Source organism: Centropristis striata, chromosome 6 (assembly GCF_030273125.1).
Source record: "Centropristis striata isolate RG_2023a ecotype Rhode Island chromosome 6, C.striata_1.0, whole genome shotgun sequence".
In the NCBI taxonomy this organism is placed as follows: domain Eukaryota; kingdom Metazoa; phylum Chordata; class Actinopteri; order Perciformes; family Serranidae; genus Centropristis; species Centropristis striata.
The window spans coordinates 3,561,587-3,583,611 of NC_081522.1; the positions used below are offsets into that span (position 1 = coordinate 3,561,587).

The following is a 22,025-nucleotide window of genomic DNA, read 5'->3' on the forward strand; positions in this document are numbered from 1 at the left end:
GCAGAACTGCTTTAAGTTGTTAACCCATTTCTTGTTCCCTGAAAAAGGCCTTTTTGTATAATTCTGAAATGTACATTATTTTTCAGTTTTGGTTAAGCTTACCTTTTTTTATTTACCTCTGGCAGTTCAACGCTTACCTTTGTACCCTTCCTAGCTGTTCATTGGACTTGAACTGCTTGAATTCCAATTTAAAAAAATGAAAAATTGTGGTGTTCTAAAACTTTTGACCGGTAGTGTTTGTTGGGGAACTGCTTTTTGCTCTTGAAATGGATGATTGTAGTTTGCGGGAAAAAAAATAATGCCTTGGTGTACAGATAATATTGACTTTTACAGCTTTGAATATAAAAAGGGGTTCCAAATGAGAGTGTAACCAAGTTGACTTTGGACACTACGAGGAGCATGGTCTGATTGCATGTGTGAATGGAGGACAATGGTGTTTCTGTAAATGCTGGTGAGGGGAGAGGGTCGCCATTTTCCTTTCCGTCATCACGAATATTTATTAAGGTGATCAAGGACTGAAGGAAGGTGACAAACATGAGCATCATGTCTGACTGTCCAACAATATGTCTGCTGTGCTTCTCCTCCTCCTCACCATCTTCTTCACAGATCGAGATTTAGCTGCTTTTATATTGCAGTATTTTATCATTTTGGTTCTTTTTATTTCCTGTGATTTTTATTCCGTTGTACGACACGTCTTTACTCTTTGCTGTCGACAGTATGATGACTTTTTTTCCGACTCGTGAAAGCCACTGTGTGTTTGTAACAGAGGGGTGGAGCATTTGTTTCAGTCGTCCTTTCTGCCTGCTCCTCTGTTTCACACACACATACACACACACACACACACACACACAGCAATATCACACAGCCTCCTCTTATGTATTTATGTTGGTATTTTGTAAACAATAAAAAGAGAAGAAAAAAATCAATTGTGGGGTTCCTGTGATTTTCTGGCCATGAACACATTTGTCAACATGCTCACTAGATATTCAGGTAACACTTTACAATAACCAACTTGAAAAGTGAAGTTTATAGATGGTTTATAAACCAATTAACCATTTACAAAGTGCTATACATATTTAATCTTTAAATGTTTTCAATCAATTTCTTAAAGGTACACTGTAAAAAAAAATCTGTTTAATTTACGGTAAAATACCGGCAGCTGTGGTTGCCAGAACATCACCGTAAAAAATACAGTGAGCGTATGTAAATGTGAATATCAGCAAAAACTGTAATTTATACTGAATAATCCCATTACTTCTAGGATAATTGTGTCATCATGGTATTTCTCCATTAACTTTACATGAAAATTTTATATTTTTACAGCAAAACTGTGTGTTTTCTACAATTTATGGCAGTAGAATTTAAAGTTTTATACTATTCTTTGATTTACAGTAATTAAAAGTATCTACTACGGTGATGTACAATGTTTAATTTTATGACCTATTTCTGATGCAATTTGACAGTGTTTTACTGTAATTTCTACAAACATTTTTTACAGTGTAAGCATCTGAACTTAATTATATTACTTACTTAATTCATATATATATATATATATATATATATATATATGAATTAAGTAAATAATATAATTAAGTTTAGATGCTATTATATATATAATATAATATATATATATATATATATATATATATATATATATATATATATATATATATATATCTTTCAAAACATATTTTTCTATAATGTTATGATTTGAAAATGATGTTATGATTTGAAATGATGATGTGTGTGTTTTTGTGTCTCAGGGTTCCGTGTGTTCTGTGTTCTGATGTCTGCACATAAATTAGAACACAGAACACACAGACAGTCTGTTTAAACACAGTTGAAGTCTATTAGAGTCTAGTTAGAGTGTGAGCTCTCCACAGACTGGACAGACCACTGGGCAGACACACTGTGGATCTGCTTGGATTGGAAATACTACTCAGAGTTTTTACATGTTATGTAGTTTTTTATTTACTTTGTGAAACCTGTGGATCAAGGAGACACAAGGGGAAAGTGGAAGCCTTTTTCCTGCATGTTGCCTGAGCCCTGTGCAGAGTCCTGAATATAACGCTGAAAGAGGTAGTGATCGACGTGCTCAGACTAAGTTATGTCATGTTTTGGTTACTGTGTTGCAGTGCAAGGCTTCTGTCTCTGAATTTATTGGGTGATGGTGTATGTCCTCTCCTGAAGCCCACTAAGAGTTTAATATAGTGAGGGATCTTTATTTATTTATTTATATTAACTGCAGAGACCACATTGTGCTGTTTAGCAAGAAACAAAATCCCCAAGTCCACTAATGAGGAATCTAAAGTGACAGTCACTGTTAGGAAGTTTGTTTCTGTGATATTGTGAACAAGGTTATGATTATTTGTGTCATTGTTGCTGTTAATACCTGCATGCATGAAAAGAAGGTCTCTTGTGTGTTTTTCTTCACAACTTTAACTCACATTTTGGAGCTTTTTCTTGCCCACTGGATAGAAATGCCATAATATGCTTTTTATTAAGTTTTGCTGTTATAGTTTCTGATAGAAGGTCTCTCCTGTGTGTTTCTTCCAAAGGAAAACTCCAATTTTAACTCTAAACTAAAAGGGTTTTGGGTTGAGTTTTTGTCATGAGAGGCATCTTTATTTAGTTTTATATTTTTTTTGGTTTCATTTTTGTGTTTTTTTGTTGAAATGTACAGTATTGTGCAAAAGTTTTAGGCAAGTGTGGGAAAAAATGCTGTAAAATAAGAATGCTTTCAAATCAGAATTGATATTTTTATCAAAAAACAAAATGCAAAGTGAGTGGACGGAAGAAAAATCAAAATCATTATTTAATGTGACCACCCTTTGCCTTAATTTAATTTAATCTAATTTAATTTTAATGGTTTTATTTCATTGTTGTTTCCGAAATGTTTGTCATTTTTACCGTCAAGACACTTGTAAACCTTGGAAGAAGGTCTCTCTTGTGTTTATCTTAAGGAAAAATCCAATTTTACTAAACTTTTTTGGAACTTTTTCTTGTCCATTGGAGAGAGGTGTCATAATATGCTTCTTGTTATAAACATTTTATTTTTCACAATGAAAATCCACCTTGACATATAAAATGAATCTTTCAAAACATATCTCTCTATGATGTTATGATTTGAAAATGATGTTATGATTTGAAATGATGATGTGTGTGTTTTTGTGTCTCAGGGTTCCGTGTGTTCTGTGTTCTGATGTCTGCACATAAATTAGAACACAGAACACACAGACAGTCTGTTTAAACACAGTTGAAGTCTATTAGAGTCTAGTTAGAGTGTGAGCTCTCCACAGACTGGACAGACCACTGGGCAGACACACTGTGGATCTGCTTGGATTGGAAATACTACTCAGAGTTTTTACATGTAATGTAGTTTTTTATTTACTTTGTGAAACCTGTGGATCAAGGAGACACAAGGGGAAAGTGGAAGCCTTTTTCCTGCATGTTGCCTGAGCCATGTGCAGAGTCCTGAATATAACGCTGAAAGAGGTAGTGATCGACGTCCTCATGTCATATTTTGGTTACTGTGTTGCAGTGCAAGGTTTCTGTCTCTGAATTTGTTGGGTGATGGTGTATGTCCTCTCCTGAAGTTCACTAACAGTTAAACATAGTGAGGGATCTTTATTTATCTGCTCACCATGAACTGCAGAGACCACATTCTGCTGTTCATATTCCTCATTAGAGGATTTTGTTTCTTGCTAAAGTGACAGTCACTATTAGGAAGTTTGTTTTTGTGATATAGTTAACAAGGCAGTCAGTATATATATATATATATATATATACACATAGTACTGCGCAAGGGTTTTAGGCAGGTGTGGAAAAAATGCTGTCAAATAAGAATACTTTTAAAAATAGAATTGATGAATTTTTTAAAATCAAAAACTAAATGCAAAGTGAGTGAATTTGATCACCCTTTGCCTTCAAATCAAAACCCTTTGCCTTCAAGTCAAAATGACAAAAAAAGTTGAAATCATGAAAAAAAAGTTGAAATGACAAAAAAGTTGAAATCATGAAAAAAAAGTCAAAATGACAAAAAAGTTGAAATCATGAAAAAAGGTCAAAATGACAAAAAGTTGAAATCATGATAAAAAAAAAAGTTGAAATCATGATAAAAAAAAAAAGTCAAAATGACAAAAGAAGGAGATAAGTCATAATGTGTTTTAAATTTATTTCATGTCATTGTTGTTTTTGAAATGTATGTAATTTCCACTGTCAAGACAATTGTAAGCCTTGGATGAAGGTCTCTCTTGTGTTTATCTTCCCAAGGAAAACTTCAATTGTACTAAACTGTTTTGGAGTTTTTCCTTGTCCATTGGAGAGAGGTGTCATAATATGCTTCTTGTTATATATATATATATATATATATATATATATATATATATATATATATATATACAGTACTATACTGTATATATATATACTGTATACTGTATACTGTATATACAGTACTATATATACAGTACTGCGCAAGGGTTTTAGGCTAGTGTGGAAAAAATGCTGTCAAATAAGAATGCTTTTAAAAATAGAATTGATTAATTTTTTTAAATCAAAAACTAAATGCAAAGTGAATGAATTTGATCACCCTTTGCCTTCAAATCAGCATCAATTCTTCTAGGCATTTGTTCACACTGCCTAAGACTAATGCAAAGAAGATGATGTCATGTGATGATGATGTCAGGTGATGATGATGTCATGTGATGATGATGTTATGATGTCAGGTGATGATGTCAGGTGGTGATGTCAGGTGATGTCATTTGGTGGTGATGTCATGTGATGATGATGTCATGTGATGATGTCCTGTGATGATGATGTCATGATGTAAGGTGATGATGTCATGTGATGATGATGTCAGGTGGTGATGATGTCATGTGATGATGATATCAGGTGATGATGATGTCATGTGATGATGACGTCATGATGTCAGGTAATGATGCCATGTGTGATGGCAGGTGATGTCATGTGATGATGATGTCATGTGATGATGTTAGGTGATGATGTCATGTGATGATGTCAGGTGATGATGTCATGTGATGATGTCAGGTGATGATGTCATGTGATGCTGATGTCAGGTGGTGATGATGCCATGTGTGTTGTCAGGTGATGATGTCATGTTATGATGATGTCAGGTGATGATGTCCTGTGATGATGATGTCATGATGTCAGGTGATAATGTCACATGATGATGATGTCATGATGTCAGGTGATGATGTCATGTGATGATGTCAGGTGGTGATGATGTCATGTGTGTTGTCATGTGATGATGTCATGTGATGATGATGTCAGGTGGTGATGTCAGGTGATGATGTCATGTGATGATGATATCAGGTGAAGATTATGTCATGTGATGATGATGTCATGATGTCAGGTGATGATGCCATGTGTGATGCCAGGTGATGATGATGTCAGGTGATGATGTCATGTGATGCTGATGTCAGGTGGTGATGATGTCATGTGTGTTGTCAGGTGATGATGTCATGTGATGATGATGTCAGATGGTGATGTCAGGTGATGATGTCATGTGATGATGATATCAGGTGATGATGATGTCATGTGATGATAATGTCATGATGTCAGGTAATGATGCCATGTGTGATGCCAGGTGATGATGTCATGTGATGATGATGTCATGTGTGTTGTCAGGTGATGATGTCATGTGATGATGATGTCAGGTGGTGATGTCATGTGATGATGATATCAGGTGATGATGATGTCATGTTGTCAGGTGATGATGCCATGTGTGATGCCAGGTGATGATGTCTGTGATGATGATGTCAGGTGATGATGTCAGGTGATGATGTAATGTGATGCTGATGTCAGGTGGTGATGATGTCATGCGATGATGATGTCATGATGCCAGGTGATGATGTCATGTGTGATGTCAGGTGGTGATGTCATGTGATGATGATGTCAGGTGATGATGATGTCATGTGATGATGATGTCATGATGCCAGGTGATGATGTCATGTATGATGTCAGGTGATGATGTCATGTGATGATGATGTCATGTGATGATGTCATGGGATGATGATGTCAGGTGATGCTGTTGTCAGGTGGTGATGATGTTATGTGTGTTGTCAGGTGATGATGTCATGTGATGATGTCAGGTGGTGATGTCATGTGATAATGATGTCATGTGATGATGTCAGGTGATGATGTCATGTGATGCTGATGTCAGGTGGTGATGATGTCATGTGTGTTGTCAGGTGATGATGTCATGTGATGATGATGATGTCAGGTGCCATGTGATGATGATATCAGGTGATGATTATGTCATGTGATGATGATGTCATGATGTCAGGTGATGATGCCATGTGTGATGCCAGGTGATGATGTCATGTGATGCTGATGTCAGGTGATGATGTCAGGTGATGATGTCATGTGATGCTGATGTCAGGTGGTGATGATGTCATGTGTCATGTCAGGTGATGATGTCATGTGATGATGATGTCATGTGATGTCAAGTGATGATGTCATGTGATGATGATGTCAGGTGATGATGATGTCATGTGATGATGATGTCATGTGATCTCAAGTGATGATGTCATGGGATGATGATGTCAGGTGGTGATGTCAGGTGATGATGTCATGTGGTGGTGATTTAATGTGATGATGATGTCATGCGATGATGATGTCAGGTGATGATGTCATGTGTGATGTCAGGTGATGATGTCATGTGATGATGATGTCAGGTGGTGATGTCAGGTGATGATGTCATGTGGTGGTGATGTCAGGTGATGATGATGTCATGTGATGATGTCCTGTGATGATGATGTCAGGTGATGATGTCATGTGATGATGTCAGGTGATGATGTCATGTGATGATGATGTCATGGGATGATGTCATGGGATGATGATGTCAGGTGGTGATGTCATGTGATGATGATGTCAGGTCGTGATGTCAGGTGATGATGTCATGTGGTGGTGATGTCATGTGATGATGATGTCAGGTGATGATGATGTCAAGTGATGATGATGTCATGATGTCAGGTGATGATGTCATGTGTGATGTCAGGTGATGATGTCATGTGATGATGTCTGGTGGTGATGTCAGGTGATGATGTCATGTGATGCTGATGTCAGGTGGTGATGATGTCATGTGTGTTGTCAGGTGATGATGTCATGTGATGATGATGTCAGGTGGTGATGTCATGTGATAATGTCATGTGATGATGTCAGGTGATGATGATGTCATGTGATGATGATATCATGATTTCAGGTGATGATGCCATGTGTGATGACAGGTGATGATGTCATGTGATGATGATTTCAGGTGATGATGTCAGGTGATGATGTCATGTGGTGGTGATGTCATGTGATGATGTCAGGTGATGATGATGTCAGGTGATGATGATGCCATGTGATGATGATGTCATGTGATGTCAAGTGATGATGTCATGGGATGATGCCAAGTGATGATGTCATGGGATGATGATGTCAGGTGGTGATGTCAGGTGATGATGTCATGTGGTGGTGATGTCATGTGATGATGATGTCAGGTGATGATGATGTCATGTGATGATGATGTCATGTGATGTCAAGTGATGATGTCATGTGATGATGATGTCAGGTGATGTTGATGTCATGTGATGATGATGTCAGGTGATCTCAAGTGATGATGTCATGGGATGATGATGTCAGGTGGTGATGTCAGGTGATGATGTCATGTGGTGGTGATTTCATGTGATGATGATGTCATGCGATGATGATGTCAGGTGATGATGTCATGTGTGATGTCAGGTGATGATGTCATGTGATGATGATGTCAGGTGGTGATGTCAGGTGATGATGTCATGTGGTGGTGATGTCAGGTGATGATGATGTCATGTGATGATTGTCTGTGGTAATGATGTCAGATGATGATGTCATGTGATGATGTCAGGTGATGATGTCATGTGATGATGATGTCATGGGATGATGTCATGGGATGATGATGTCAGGTGGTGATGTCATGTGATGATGATGTCAGGTCGTGATGTCAGGTGATGATGTCATGTGGTGGTGATGTCATGTGATGATGATGTCTGGTGATGATGATGTCAAGTGATGATGATGTCATGATGTCAGGTGATGATGTCATGTGTGATGTTAGGTGATGATGTCATGTGATGATGTCTGGTGGTGATGTCAGGTGATGATGTCATGTGATGCTGATGTCAGGTGGTGATGATGTCATGTGTGTTGTCAGGTGATGATGTCATGTGATGATGATGTCAGGTGGTGATGTCATGTGATAATGTCATGTGATGATGTCAGGTGATGATGATGTCATGTGATGATGATATCATGATTTCAGGTGATGATGCCATGTGTGATGACAGGTGATGATGTCATGTGATGATGATTTCAGGTGATGATGTCAGGTGATGATGTCATGTGGTGGTGATGTCAGGTGATGATGTCATGTGATGTCAAGTGATGATGTCATGGGATGATGATGTCATGTGGTGGTGATGTCAGGTGATGATGATGTCAGGTGATGATGATGTCATGTGATGATGTCATGTGATGTCAAGTGATGATGTCATGGGATGATGCCAAGTGATGATGTCATGGGATGATGATGTCAGGTGGTGATGTCAGGTGATGATGTCATGTGGTGGTGATGTCATGTGATGATGATGTCAGGTGATGATGATGTCATGTGATGTCAAGTGATGATGTCATGTGATGATGATGTCATGTGATTCAAGTGATGATGTCATGGGATGATGATGTCAGGTGATGATGTCATGAGGTGGTGATTTCTTGTGATGATGATGTCATGCGATGATGATGTCAGGTGATGATGTCATGTGATGATGATGTCAGGTGGTGATGTCAGGTGATGATGTCATGTGGTGGTGATGTCAGGTGATGATGATGTCATGTGATGATGTCCTGTGATGATGATGTCAGGTGATGATGTCATGTGATGATGATGTCATGATGTCAGGTGATGATGTCATGTGATGATGATATCATGTTATGATGTTAGCTGATGATGTCATGTGATGCTGTTGTCAGGTGGTGATGATGTCATGTGTGTTGTCAGATGATGATGTCATGTGATGATGATGTCAGGTGGTGATGTCATGTAATGATATCAAGTGATGATGTCATGGGATGATGATGTCAGGTGATGATGTCATGTTGTGGTGATGTCATGTGATGATGATGTCATGTGATGATGATGTCATGTGATGTCAAGTGATGATGTTATGGGATGATGATGTCAGGTGGTTATGTCAGGTGGTGATGTCATGTGGTGGTGATGTCAGGTGAAGATGTTGTCATGTGATGATGTCCTGTGATGATGTCATGATGTCAGGTGATGATGTCATGTGATAATGATGTCATGTGATGATGTCAGGTGATGATGTCATGTGATGCTGATGTCAGGTGGGGATGATGTCATGTGATGATGATGTCATGATGTCAGGTGATGATGCCAGGTGATGATGTCATGTGATGATGATGATGTCAGGTGATGATGTCATGTGATGATGATATCAGGTGATGATGATGTCATGTGATGATGATGTCATGATGTCAGGTGATGATGCCATGTGTGATGCCAGGTGATGATGTCATGTGATGATGATGTCAGGTGATGATGTCCGGTGATGATGTCATGTGATGCTGATGTCAGGTGGTGATGATGTCATGTGTGATGTCAGGTGATGATGTCATGTGATGATGAAGTCATGTGATGATGTCATGGGATGATGATGTCAGGTGGTGATGTCATGGGATGATGATGTCAGGTCGTGATGTCAGGTGATGATGTCATGTGGTGGTGATGTCATGTGATGATGATGTCAGGTGATGATGATGTCAAGTGATGATGATGTCAGGTGATGATGTCATGAGTGATGTCAGGTGATGATGTCATATGATGATGTCTGGTGGTGATGTCAGGTGATGATGTCATGTGATGCTGATGTCAGGTGGTGATGATGTCATGTGTGTTGTCAGGTGATGATGTCATGTGATGATGATGTCAGGTGGTGATTTCATGTGATAATGTCATATGATGATGTCAGGTGATGATGATGTCATGTGATGATGATATCATGATTTCAGGTGATGATGCCATGTGTGATGACAGGTGATGATGTCATGTGATGATGATGATGTCAGGTGCCATGTGATGATGATATCAGGTGATGATGATGTCATGTGATGATAATGTCATGATGTCAGGTAATGATGCCATGTGAGATGCCAGGTGATGATGTCATGTGATGATGATGCCATGTGATGATGGCATGTCATGATGTCAGGTGGTGATGTCATGTGATGATGATGTCAGGTGTGTTAACAACTGGCTCTAAGGTGGCAACAAGGAGGGAGGTCACACACAGATTGAGCATGAAAAAACTAATTTTCTTTAACAAAATTTAATTAACTTTTTTACAAATGAGTGGTGTGTGTAGATAAGAAAGGAGTCAATGATTTCAGCAGTGTGTGGATGCATGGGAAATATGGTGAGGTTTGTGATGTATGGTGCGACAAACCAAACAAAGGAAGCCACAGTGTTGGGCCTGGAGCCTGCTGAGAGAGAGTGAAGCTCTGAAGAAGGCCCTCCTTTATGCCTTCTAGAGAGCCCATCCCACATGGGCAGGTACAATCACAACCCTCCCACTCTACCCTCCTAACCACTCCCAGTACCTGCAACAAAAGCAGAAGTTAACAAGAAGGCAGAGTGGGAGGGGTCGTCACAGGTGATGATGTCAGGTGATGATGTCATGTGTGATGTCATGTGATAATGGTGTTATGTGATAATGGTGTCATGTGATGATGTCATGTGATGATGTCAAGTGATGATGTCATGGGATGATGATGTCAGGTGGTGATGTCAGGTGATAATGTCATGTGGTGGTGATGTCAGGTGATGATGATGTCATGATGTCAGGTGATGATGTCATGTGATGATGATGTCATGTGATGTCAAATGATGATGTCATGGGATGATGATGTCAGGTGGTGATGTCAGGTGATGATGTCATGTGGTAGTGATGTCAGGTGATGATGATGTCATGTGATGATGTCCTGTGATGATGATGTTATGATGTCAGGTGATGATGTCATGTGATGATGTCAGGTGATGATGTCAGGTGGTGATGTCATGTGATGATGATGTCAGGATTGTTACCACCTGGCTCTAAGGTGGTAACAAGGAGGGAGGTCAAACACAGATTGGGCATGAAAAACTAATTTTATTTAACATAATTTAATTAAGTAATTTACAAATGAGTGGTGTATGTCGATTAGAAAGGAGTCAGTCATGTCAGCAGTGTGTGGATGCGTGGAAAATATGGTGAGGTTTGTGTTGTATGGTGCGACAAACCAAACAAAGTTAGCCACAGTGTTGGGCCTGGAGCCTGCTGAGAGAGAGTGGAGCTCTGCAGAAGGCCTCCTTTATGCCGTCTGGAGAGCCCATCCCACATGGGCAGTTACAATCACAACCCTCCCACTCTACCCTCCTAACCACTCCCAGTACCTGCAACAAAAGCAGAAATAACAAGTAGGCAGAGTGGGAGGGGTCGTCACAGGTGATGATGTCATGTGTGATGTCATGTGATAATGATGTCATGTGATGATGTCAGGTGATGATGTCATGTGGTGATGATGTCATGTGTGTTGTCAGGTGATGATGCCATGTGTGATGCCAGGTGATGATGTCAGGTGATGATGATATCAGGTGATTATGTCAGGTGATGATGTCATGTGATGATGTCAGGTGGTGATGTCATGTGATGATGATGTCAGGATTGTTCCCACCTGGCTCTAAGGTGGTAACAAGGAGGGAGGTCACACACAGATTGAGCATGAAAAACTCATTTTATTTAACATAATTTAATTAACTTATTTACAAATGAGTGGTGTATGTAGATAAGAAAGGAGTCAGTCATAGGCAGAGTGGGAGGGGTCGTCACAGGTGATGATGTCATGTTTGATGTCATGTGATAATGATGTCATGTGATGATGTCAGGTGATGATGTCATGTGATGCTGATGTCAGGTGGTGATGATGTCAGGTAGTGATGATGTCATGTGTGTTGTCAGGTGATGATGTCATGTGATGATGATCAACCCAAATCAATAAATTTACATCACTTATGAATTTCTTGACCCAAATAGTCTCAGAAACCATCTATTATGCAGTACTGTGGTCCAAACCATTAAAAAGATATTTCCAGCTTGGCTGACGGTAGCCATTTTGGATTAAGGGCACTCAAAAATTTTCCCCACATTTTTGAGAGGGGCACCCCGGCTCAATTTCTTATTTAACCCTTATAGATGACAGGTCCAGTGAGAAACCAACCTTCGCTCTCCACGGTCACGGAACTGCTATAGATGACCCAACTATCACTTTAAATGTACATTTAAACACAATCACACAGTATATAAAGCACAACATTCAGCAAATGTAACAAAAACGTGCCAAAAACAAAAAAATTATATACTGGGTAAACCCAAGTAATAAAATCTACTCTGTCTCCATCAGAGTGTTGAAGCTGCAGCTCTTCGTCCACTCAGCTTCCTCTGTAGGTGCTGTAGGAGAACCGACTCATCAGCAGAGGGAGGTGGAACCTCTGCTCCGGGTCACTGATGGTGAACACAATCTGCAGATACACACAGAAACATACAGATCTACTAGTTTAAAGTGTTCATGTGTGAATGTGTTTTTGGTCACTTAATGTCTTTTTTTGGTCATTTTGTGTCTTTTTTTGGTCATTGTGTGTCTTTTTTTGATCATTTTGTGTCTTTTTTGGTCATTTTGTGTCTTTTTTTGGTCATTGTGTGTCTTTTTTTGATCATTTTGTGTCTTTTTTGGTCATTTTGTTTCTTTTTTTGGTCATTGTGTGTCTTTTTTTGATCATTTTGTGTCTTTTTTGGTCATTTTGTGTCTTTTTTTGGTCATTGTGTGTCTTTTTTTGATCATTTTCTGTCTTTTTTTGATCATTTTGTGGTCAATTTGTGTCTTTTTTGGTCATTTTGTTTCCTTTTTTGGTCATTTTCTGTCGTTTCTGGTCATTTTCTGGGTTTTTTTTGGTCATTTTGTTTCCTTTTTCTGGTCATTTTGTTTCCTTTTTGGGTGATCTGAACTGTGAGTGTGAGATTGTGTTCAGTGAGTGGGGGTCGCGGACAACATGCATGTTAAATTGGGGGTCGCGACTCAAAAAGGTTGAGAACTACTGCTCTAAATTAATGACGACAGCTGTATTGGCAGAAATTAAATGTTGCCCGGTAATTTTAAGTTACCTGAAGGTTCAACTCCATGCTTGGAAAGGGACAGAGGGGTATGTAGTTATTTACAATCTGCAACCTCACTGCCACTGAATTATTCACACTTCTCTTTTTCATAAGCGTTCATCCTGAGGATTGTCTGTTTTCTTTGATTTGGCGACACCTTGTGGTGATCGCTGGTCACATCCAAAGTGTTTTCATAAACCTGCAAGACACCTTGATAATAAATTAAAGGGCTCACATCTGCTGAAAACAACAGTGACCATATTTATGAGAAAATGATTAGCCTTTTCCAAAAAGCATAGGATTTGTCTGCAACTTATAACTTATAATAATATACTTACTATATAATATAACTTAAAGGCTAGGTATAAAAACAAAACTTATTCAAGCACTTTATTTTTCCATTGACGCATTAAAAATAAAAAAATTGCTCCAAAAGAAAGCAATAAAAGGCAGCAACAGTAGAGTATAATGCATAAAATACAACTGCCACTTATCATTATTTGACCATTATTTGACCTTGTATATAACTACTAGCATTACTAGTAGTAGTGCAAAAACAAATAAAAGTATTACAAATATTCTTAAATAATAATAATATATTGTTATTTGAAATAATAATAATAATAATAATAATAACAATATAAATAATAATAATTAACATTATTTATATTAAATATATATTCAGTATACTAAATATTCTTAAATAATAATAATATATTGTTATTTGAAATAATAATAATAATAATAATTTAAATAATAATAATTAACATTATTTATATTAATTATATATAGTATACTAAATATTCTTAAATAATAATAATATATTGTTATTTGAAATAATAATAATAATAATATAAATATAAATAATAATATTAACATTATTTATATTAATTATATACGTATATAGTATACTAAATATTCTTGAATAATAATTGTAATTATAAGGAATACAAATATAATCCTTTGGTTTGGTTTGACTGCAAACTTTTTCTCACATGTCCAAACAAAAGTACAAGAAACATCAGTTATGGTATTTAACAGATCTTAAGTGATCTACTAAAACAGATCAGTCCAGTATCTGGAGGCTCACCTCTACATACGGGTAAAAGGGAGTGTGACCCAGACTCTCCCAGTATAAACCCGTCTCAAAGCGCAGCTTGTACATGCCGGGGCCGAACTCTTCTCGGCTGATGAGTCCTGGGCAGCGGCCATCTTCATTTGTTGTCCTGAAAATCAATGAATGGCTCACTTGTAAAGTTCATTAAAGCTAAGAAGGAGCGTTTTCTCTCCTTTTTAATTTTTTTTTACTGATTAACCAGTAAAAGTCTTTCCTGACCTCCTTTTGGGTTTTTCATTTTCCCAAACAAAAAATGTAATCTCCATGCAGGCTGAAAACATATTTAATATCAAAATTCTGAATCTGTTCTCTAGGTTTTTTGTCACAATTGAACTCTGTGGTGTATATAATACTTAATATGACTTAAAACTTAACCCTCTATGGTACGGTGTTGCCCTGAGACAACATACCCATTTTTGGCCTGTCAAATTTCTACAATGCATGTTTTTGAGTGATGCAATACTTTAAAAAAGAGGGAAGAGTATAGGGGACCAATTGTAATGCTTTAATTTGTCACATGACCTCCAGGAGGCCATATTGAAATCCTATTTTGCGACACAAAAAATCACTCAAAACGTAATTTCCTGGCCCTTTTCCATCTGGAAAAAAATATATTCCTACTGATGGATGAATAAACCTTCATTTTTGATAGTTTCATACACTTAGACTGTTCAAGACATTCATCTACAGGCAACATTCAGATAAGAAACCGGTTAAAAATGTTCATTTTATAATGTTTTTACATTTAAAATGTTGTGTATTTTACCCTGTCGAAGCTACTGAATCTTTTACACATGTTAATTAAATAAATTATGTTAAAATTAATTTTAAAAACTCTCTTCTATACTTGTGCACCGTTATGGTACAACGTTGCCTACGGACAACAAAAATTTCTTCAGATTATGTTCATTTAGTCTATTTTAAGACCAAAAAACACTCCAAACATTTTTTTCCTAACTCCATCATAATGCGTACCATAGAGGGTTAACATAAGTATTCTCATTTTAGTGTCAGAGGTATTCCCTTGACCTGTGGCCCTGTGGTTACTTCAAATATTCCTGCAGTGACGTCTTTAAGCTGCTAAAAAAATGCATCGAAGTGAATGGGGAAACCTTCCTTTTATTCCATGTAGAAATCAAAAGTCTATACTTTTATGTTTTCACAGTAATTCTGAAAAGGTTGCCCATGCAACTCTGATGTTAACCACTTCCTTTGCTTAACCCTTCTAATGCACAACATGGGTCAAAAATGACTCATTCATCCAAATTTGATTTAAAATTAAATGACCTAATACTATAATAATAGTAATTTGTTTCAAATAGTTACTTTCCACACTCATATATTTCATATATTTAACATGTTTATGTATCATTTTGTCACACACATACAGTGTATCTGGAAGGTTTTCACAGCGTTTCACTTTTTCCACATTTTATTTATGTTTCAGCCTTATTCCAAAATTGATTAAATTAATTTTTCCTTAAAAATATACACACAATACCCCCATAATTAAATTTTTTGACCCATGTTGTGCATTTGAAGCGTAATGATACAAAAAGGGTTTTTATTCAAAAAGTAAGAAATGAAAAACAAAAAATTAGGATGTATGATGATCAAAAACAAGTTGATTGAGGAAAACCTGGAATACTGAATGATGGAATTAATTTATTGCAAAAATATAGAAAATGGGTCACTTTAGACCCATGTTGTGCATCAAAGGGTTAAGTTAGGCAGGTTAAAACTGGACCCACCCGACACTCAGCATGCTCCAGATCATCATGTTGGAGTCGAGCCGGTGCAGGCTGAGGGCCATCCTCGCCGCGGGGACGCCGTCTCCAGTGTTCAGCACATGAGTGGTCAGAGGGCTGGACTCTGCTGCTGCCATGATCTGCTGCACAGGTGGAGGAACTTCAGTTACATTCACAGCCTCAATGGGCTTCATCACAGCACAGTATGGGACAACTAGAAAATTTCCTCTGGGGAAATTCTGAAAGGGCCACGGGGGCTACTGCCAGTGTGTGTACACTATGATGAGATTCTTCAGAGATTTCAAACTATGCCCTTTAACCTCAAAATGTGTGTGTGTGTGTGTGTGTGTGTGTGTGTTTGAAGCATGTGTATGCATGTGTGAGGAGTGTGCGCTCTTATGCGCATGTGTGTGTGTGTGTGTGTATCTGTAACTGTAATCACATCAAAGATCAAAGCAATCAACTGAATTAACTGACAGCCAGAGGTGGACTGTAATTTCTGGCCTCGAACAGAAAGCATTTTTGGCAAAACCATAATACCTATCATTGATCCGACTTCACTTTGAGCGTCCTGACTTCTTCCTGAACGTCTACATATGTTTGTTTGTTTTTTTTAATTAAAAAATAGCTTTGTTAGAGCGATCTAAAAAAACTGTTCCATCTCCCTTTTTCCGAAATCTCCCTGTGTTTTTAATATGGGAGCCAATGAGGCTGTTGGTGGTGTTGGTGGATCATCTGTGCGTCCTATGGCCAAACTATAACTCTGACAGCTTTACCAGAGGATTGTGAGGGAGAAGACAAATTTTCCTACATTTCTATGTATAAATAATTTCTGTAGAGTGGAATTTTTGGCCTGGAGCGCAGTTTTCAAATTTATTTTTTGACCATTTTTTCTCTCCCTCTACACTCTGGCGATGATGTCACACACTGTGACACGAACATTCCGTGCAATACACACCCCCCTAATAAATTGACAAGTAATTTCACTTTCAATCAATCAATCTTTCTTGATGATACATGTCTTGGGATATATGTGCCATCACAGTCTCCAGGACAAGTGATAAGGATGTAATGGCTGCTATAACAGCTTTGAGCAAACTAAATTAACTTATTTTTTTCTATATAAAGAATAATTAGGTGGCTATTGACCCCTAAAGCCCCTCAAAATCCTCAACAAAAATGTCTCTAAAATGTTAAATATTCAACACAATCTGCAGATACACACAGAAACATACATCTACTGGTTTAATTACTAATCTAAATATTTTTACTTTGGTTGGTGTGATAAATTATCAGCCCTGCTTTCTAATGTGTCACAGTTAACTGAAATTAACCCTTATGCCCTCCTCAAATTTACCCTCTGGTGGCCCTTGTGGCCAAAAAAGGCCACGCACACTAAAACTGCTTTAAATATGGGATATGTGCCATCACAGTCTCCATGTCAAGTGATAAGGATTTAATGGCTGCTATAACAACTTTGAGCAAACTAAGTTAACTTATTTTTTTCTATATAAAGAATAAATAGGTGGTTATTGACCCCTAAAGCCTCAAAATCCTCAATAAAACATTTCTCTAAAACATTAAATAGTCATGAGTAAAAGGCCAGAATAATCTTCACACAGCTCCTTCCTGAGATTGTTTCGTTACACATATTTGAATCATGTAGAAGGAATCTGTTTCTATTTCAAGGATTTTTTTTTTTAGCATCCAGCGGTGGAGCAGCACATCGAAGCTCTTTGCTCCTGAGTTCAACAACAAACCAGTTCAAGGACTTTCAGCCTGTGAATCTCTGTGATCCCCAGCTTTTAAAGTTTTCAAGCTATATCATGTGAATATGAGTTGAACATTTTGTTATATTTTTACTTTAAAAAATGTGGAGACAGGCATATATTTTTTGTAAACAAATATGACATATGACGTACACTACTGGTCAAAAGTTTTAGAACACACCAACTTTTCCAGAATTTAATTGAAAATGATGCAGTTTAATGTCTCAGTGTACTCTGAAATTAATGCACATTTGCAACATTTAGAATTCTTTATTGAGCATGATAGTGGTTTGAAAGTAAAAAAAAAGATTCAAAATCACATTTTATGTTGGACTAAAGGACTAAAAAAAGACACAAAATGACCAAAAAAAGACACAAAATGACAAAAAAAGACACCAAAAGACACAAAATGACTTAAAAAAGACACAAAAAGACCAAAAAAAGACACAAAATGACTTACAAAGACATGAAAAGAATTCAAAAATGGACAAAATAGCCCAAGACTCCATAGAGTTAAGTTGTTAACCCATTTCTTGTTCCCTGAAAAAGGCCTACTTGTATAATTCTGAAATGTACATTATTTTTCAGTTTTGGTTAAGCTTACCTTTTTTATTTACCTCTGGCAGTTCACCACTTACCTTTGTACCCTTTCAAGCTGTTCATTTGACTTGAACTGCTTGAATTTCAATAAAAAACTGGAAAAATTGGGGTGTTCTAAAACTTTTGACCGGTAGTGTATATTTTATGCAAATCTAGAGACCACAAGAGGCGTCCGAACATAAGGAATGATTATCTCGGAGCTGTTCCTAGTGAAGGGAAACAACTATAACACACATGTAGAATAAAAAGTGCAGAAAAAAGGAATGAAGACAAACTTTATAAGCTTTAAATAAATGTTGCTTAAATGCAAAGTCTGGCTGAACTAAAGATACACAAAAACACTATTTGAACGTGAAATCAGAGTCAGTCCAAAGTTTTTAATTGTTTTTACTCTGCAGCACATTTTCTTTAGTTAAAAAGTAACTAAAGTAAAATTTAGACCAGTGTTCTAACTCTAACTCCTCTAACTCTCGTGGTAAAAACAAGAACACTGCCGATTATCTCCTGAAATCTCCTGAAACTTTATTTTTCAGTGAAAGAATACAAGCTATCAGAGATGGTCCTCACAACTGTAGTAACACTGACGTGTGTGTGCGTGTGTGTGTTCTTGTACTTCCTACATAGTGAGGACCGGAAGACGTTTTTAACCAACAGAGTGAGGTCATTTTTGCAAAGTGAGGACATTTTGGCCAGTCCTCTCAAAAATGAGAGTTTAAAATGAACTGAAACTGTATTGTGTGGTTACAAAACTAACTAAAACTTACTAAAATTATAGTGAAAATGTCCTTCGTTTTCATCTTTGTCAACTTTTTGAAGATCCATAAGACAAAGGAAATAAAGGCAAAATTTACTGTGACCTTTTTTAATCTCCCACCCAACAAATACCCCATTACAAAAAACTAAAACTAAACTAAAACTAATCATTTCAAAAAAATAAATACTAAACTAAAACTAGCAAACCCACTCAGCAAACTAACTGAATTTGAAAACAAAAATTCACAACAAAATGAAAACTTTTAACCTAGCAAGGGAATTTACTATTACAATGAGGGCCCTCACAAAGATAGAAGTACAAGAATGTGTGTGTGTGTGTGTGCGTATGTGTGTGTGTGTGTGTGTGTGTGTGTGTGTGTGTGTGTGTGTGTGTTCTTGTACTTCCTACATAGTGAGGACCAGAACACGTTTTTAACCAACAATGTGAGGATATTTTTGCAAAGTGTGGACATTTCGGCTGGTCCTCACTTCTTTAAAGGCTTTCAGACTTTGTTTTAAGGGTTAAAGGTTACATGATAATGATAATTAACTGAAACTGTATTGTGTGGTTACAAAACTAACTAAAATTATAGTGAAAATGTCCTTCATTTCGTCTTTGTCAACGTTTTTTCATACATAATGAAGATCGATAAGGCAAAGGAAATTAAGGCAAAATTTACTGTGACCTCTTTTAATCTCCCACCCAACAAATACCCCATTACAGAAAGTAAAACTAACACTAAAACTAATAAAAACTAAACTAAAACTAAAGCATTTAAAAAAAAAAAAAAAAAACTAAACTAAAACTAGCAAACTCACTTTAAAAACTCACAACAAAATTCAAACTAAAACTAATGAAAAATTCAAAACTATTATAACCTTGCAAGGGAATTCACTGTTCCAATGAGGGCCCTCACAAAGATAGAAGTACAAGAAGAATGTGTGTGTGTGTGTGTGTGTGTGTGTGTGTGTGTGTATTTCAGTGAAGCTTACCTCTGTGTCAGCACGCCGCTCAGTTCCCCAAACTCATTCCCAACCAGTTGTACCATCGCTGTTCACACCCACTTACCCAGCATGCATTGTGCACACAGACCTGGTGTCGAAGGTTGTCTGTGTGTGAATCAGTAACAGAGTGCAGCTTCCCTTCAGTCAACAACATGTTATCCAGTGTTTGATCATGATGAAGCTCCACTGATTTAATTAAAACACAGACAGTGCATATAATATTTTATTGTCAGTGTTTTGATTAAGTCAGTAGAGCAGTATCATCTTATCATCATAACCTTTAGACACTCCATTTAACCTGTACAGAGATTCATATTCATATGATTTAACTTTTGATTGTAGCATAATAGTAACTATTTTCAATTTTACTGTTTTTGTCTTTATTCTCACTGTAAAAAAATGTTTGTAGAAATTACGGTAAAACACTACCGTAAATTACCGTAAATCAAGGTTCAAACTTTTAAACTGTAGAAAACAAAGTTTTTTAAAAACTGCTAAATTAAAGGACAAGTAGCAAAATGTCACAAGGACATAATTACTCTTAAAATAAAAGGACCACTCAGTCTAAATTATAGTTTTTGCTGATGTTTACATTTAAAATTACAGTAGAAAACCCACTCACTGTCATTTTTACAGTGAAGTTATATTCATATTCAAGTTTAATCAAATTTGGTCTCTGAAGGAGCTGTCTAAAGGTGATTTTTTTCTTAAAGTGTGATCAAACTATTCCTGATTTAAAACAGCCACAAGGAAGCAGCTAGTTCATCATTGCTGGAGTCCTGACTGGATCTGAGCTAAAGGAGGTTCTGGAGAACCTGCATGATTTCATCTGATTATTTCAGAACTAGCACCATGGCAGGAATGACTTAAAATAGCCAATATTCTTGCTGATGGTCTCATTTGGTCATATAGAGACATCAGTCTTAAAGTGACATTGTTTAACTAGAAAATTTCCTCTGGGGAAATTTTGAAAGGGCCACGGGGGCTACTGCCAGTGTGTGTACACTATGATGAGACTCTTCAGAGATTTCAAACTATGCCCTTTAACCTCAAACCTGTGTGTGTGTGTGTGTGTGTGTGTGTGTGTGTGTATGTAATTAAAATCGCATGAAGTTACCTGTGTGTGTGTGCGCGCATGTGTGTTTGAAGCATGTGTATGCATGTGTGAGGAGTGTGAGCGCTTACGCGCATGTGTGTGTGTGTATCTGTAACTGTAATCACATCAAAGATCAAAGGCAATCAGATCAAAGCATCTTTTGCACTAATAATTCCTTCATAGAACCATAGACTGTATATAAATAATATAATAGAACTCATTCCTGTGGTGCCCTATTGCAACATGATTTCCAAAACTGGAGGAATGATACATTTTGCCCAATTTTTCAAATTTTCATTGTCATCTTCACCAAACAAAGTAAAATATCATTTAGGCCGGGACATTTCCGCAGCATCACAAAACTAAATTAAGAATGGTATTTTGTCACAAATATTGCACTTAAGAGAATACATATAACATATTAAGACTGAACCACTATCATCTATTGAGCAAAAGAACAAAAAACTTTCTGTACTAAATTTCACCGTATTAACATACTAAGTTAAATTACTCCACACAACAAAAAAAAATCATGTCAGACACATAAAGCTCCAAACACATTTTTTTATGAAAAATACTACACTCACACTCAAATAGATTACATTTAACACTAAGGACAAACACCAAAGCACCAACAGCAGAAACTACAGTGAAGCTAAGTGAAGCGTTTCCAAAATGACTCTGTACCTGCAG

The 22,025-nt window shown here is 37.0% G+C and overlaps 1 protein-coding gene across 2 annotated transcripts; it reads right to left on the reverse strand.

Moving 5' to 3' along the window:
• Positions 1-11,403: 11,403 nt before the first annotated feature.
• On the reverse strand, positions 11,404-20,315 carry LOC131973074 (5-hydroxyisourate hydrolase-like). 2 transcript variants are annotated; one of them, XM_059334924.1, is made up of 4 exons: positions 20,225-20,315; positions 16,113-16,252; positions 14,335-14,470; positions 11,404-12,613 (listed from the first exon to the last, which is right to left on the reverse strand). In XM_059334924.1, exons 2-4 carry the CDS (start codon positions 16,244-16,246, stop codon positions 12,524-12,526), a joined length of 360 nt encoding a protein of 119 aa, XP_059190907.1. In that variant the 5' UTR covers positions 16,247-16,252; positions 20,225-20,315; the 3' UTR covers positions 11,404-12,523. The 2 variants fall into 2 exon arrangements, with proteins under 2 accessions (XP_059190907.1, XP_059190906.1); XM_059334923.1 differs by having other exon boundaries at positions 16,113-16,249; positions 20,225-20,248.
• Between the last annotated feature and the right edge of the window lie 1,710 nt (positions 20,316-22,025).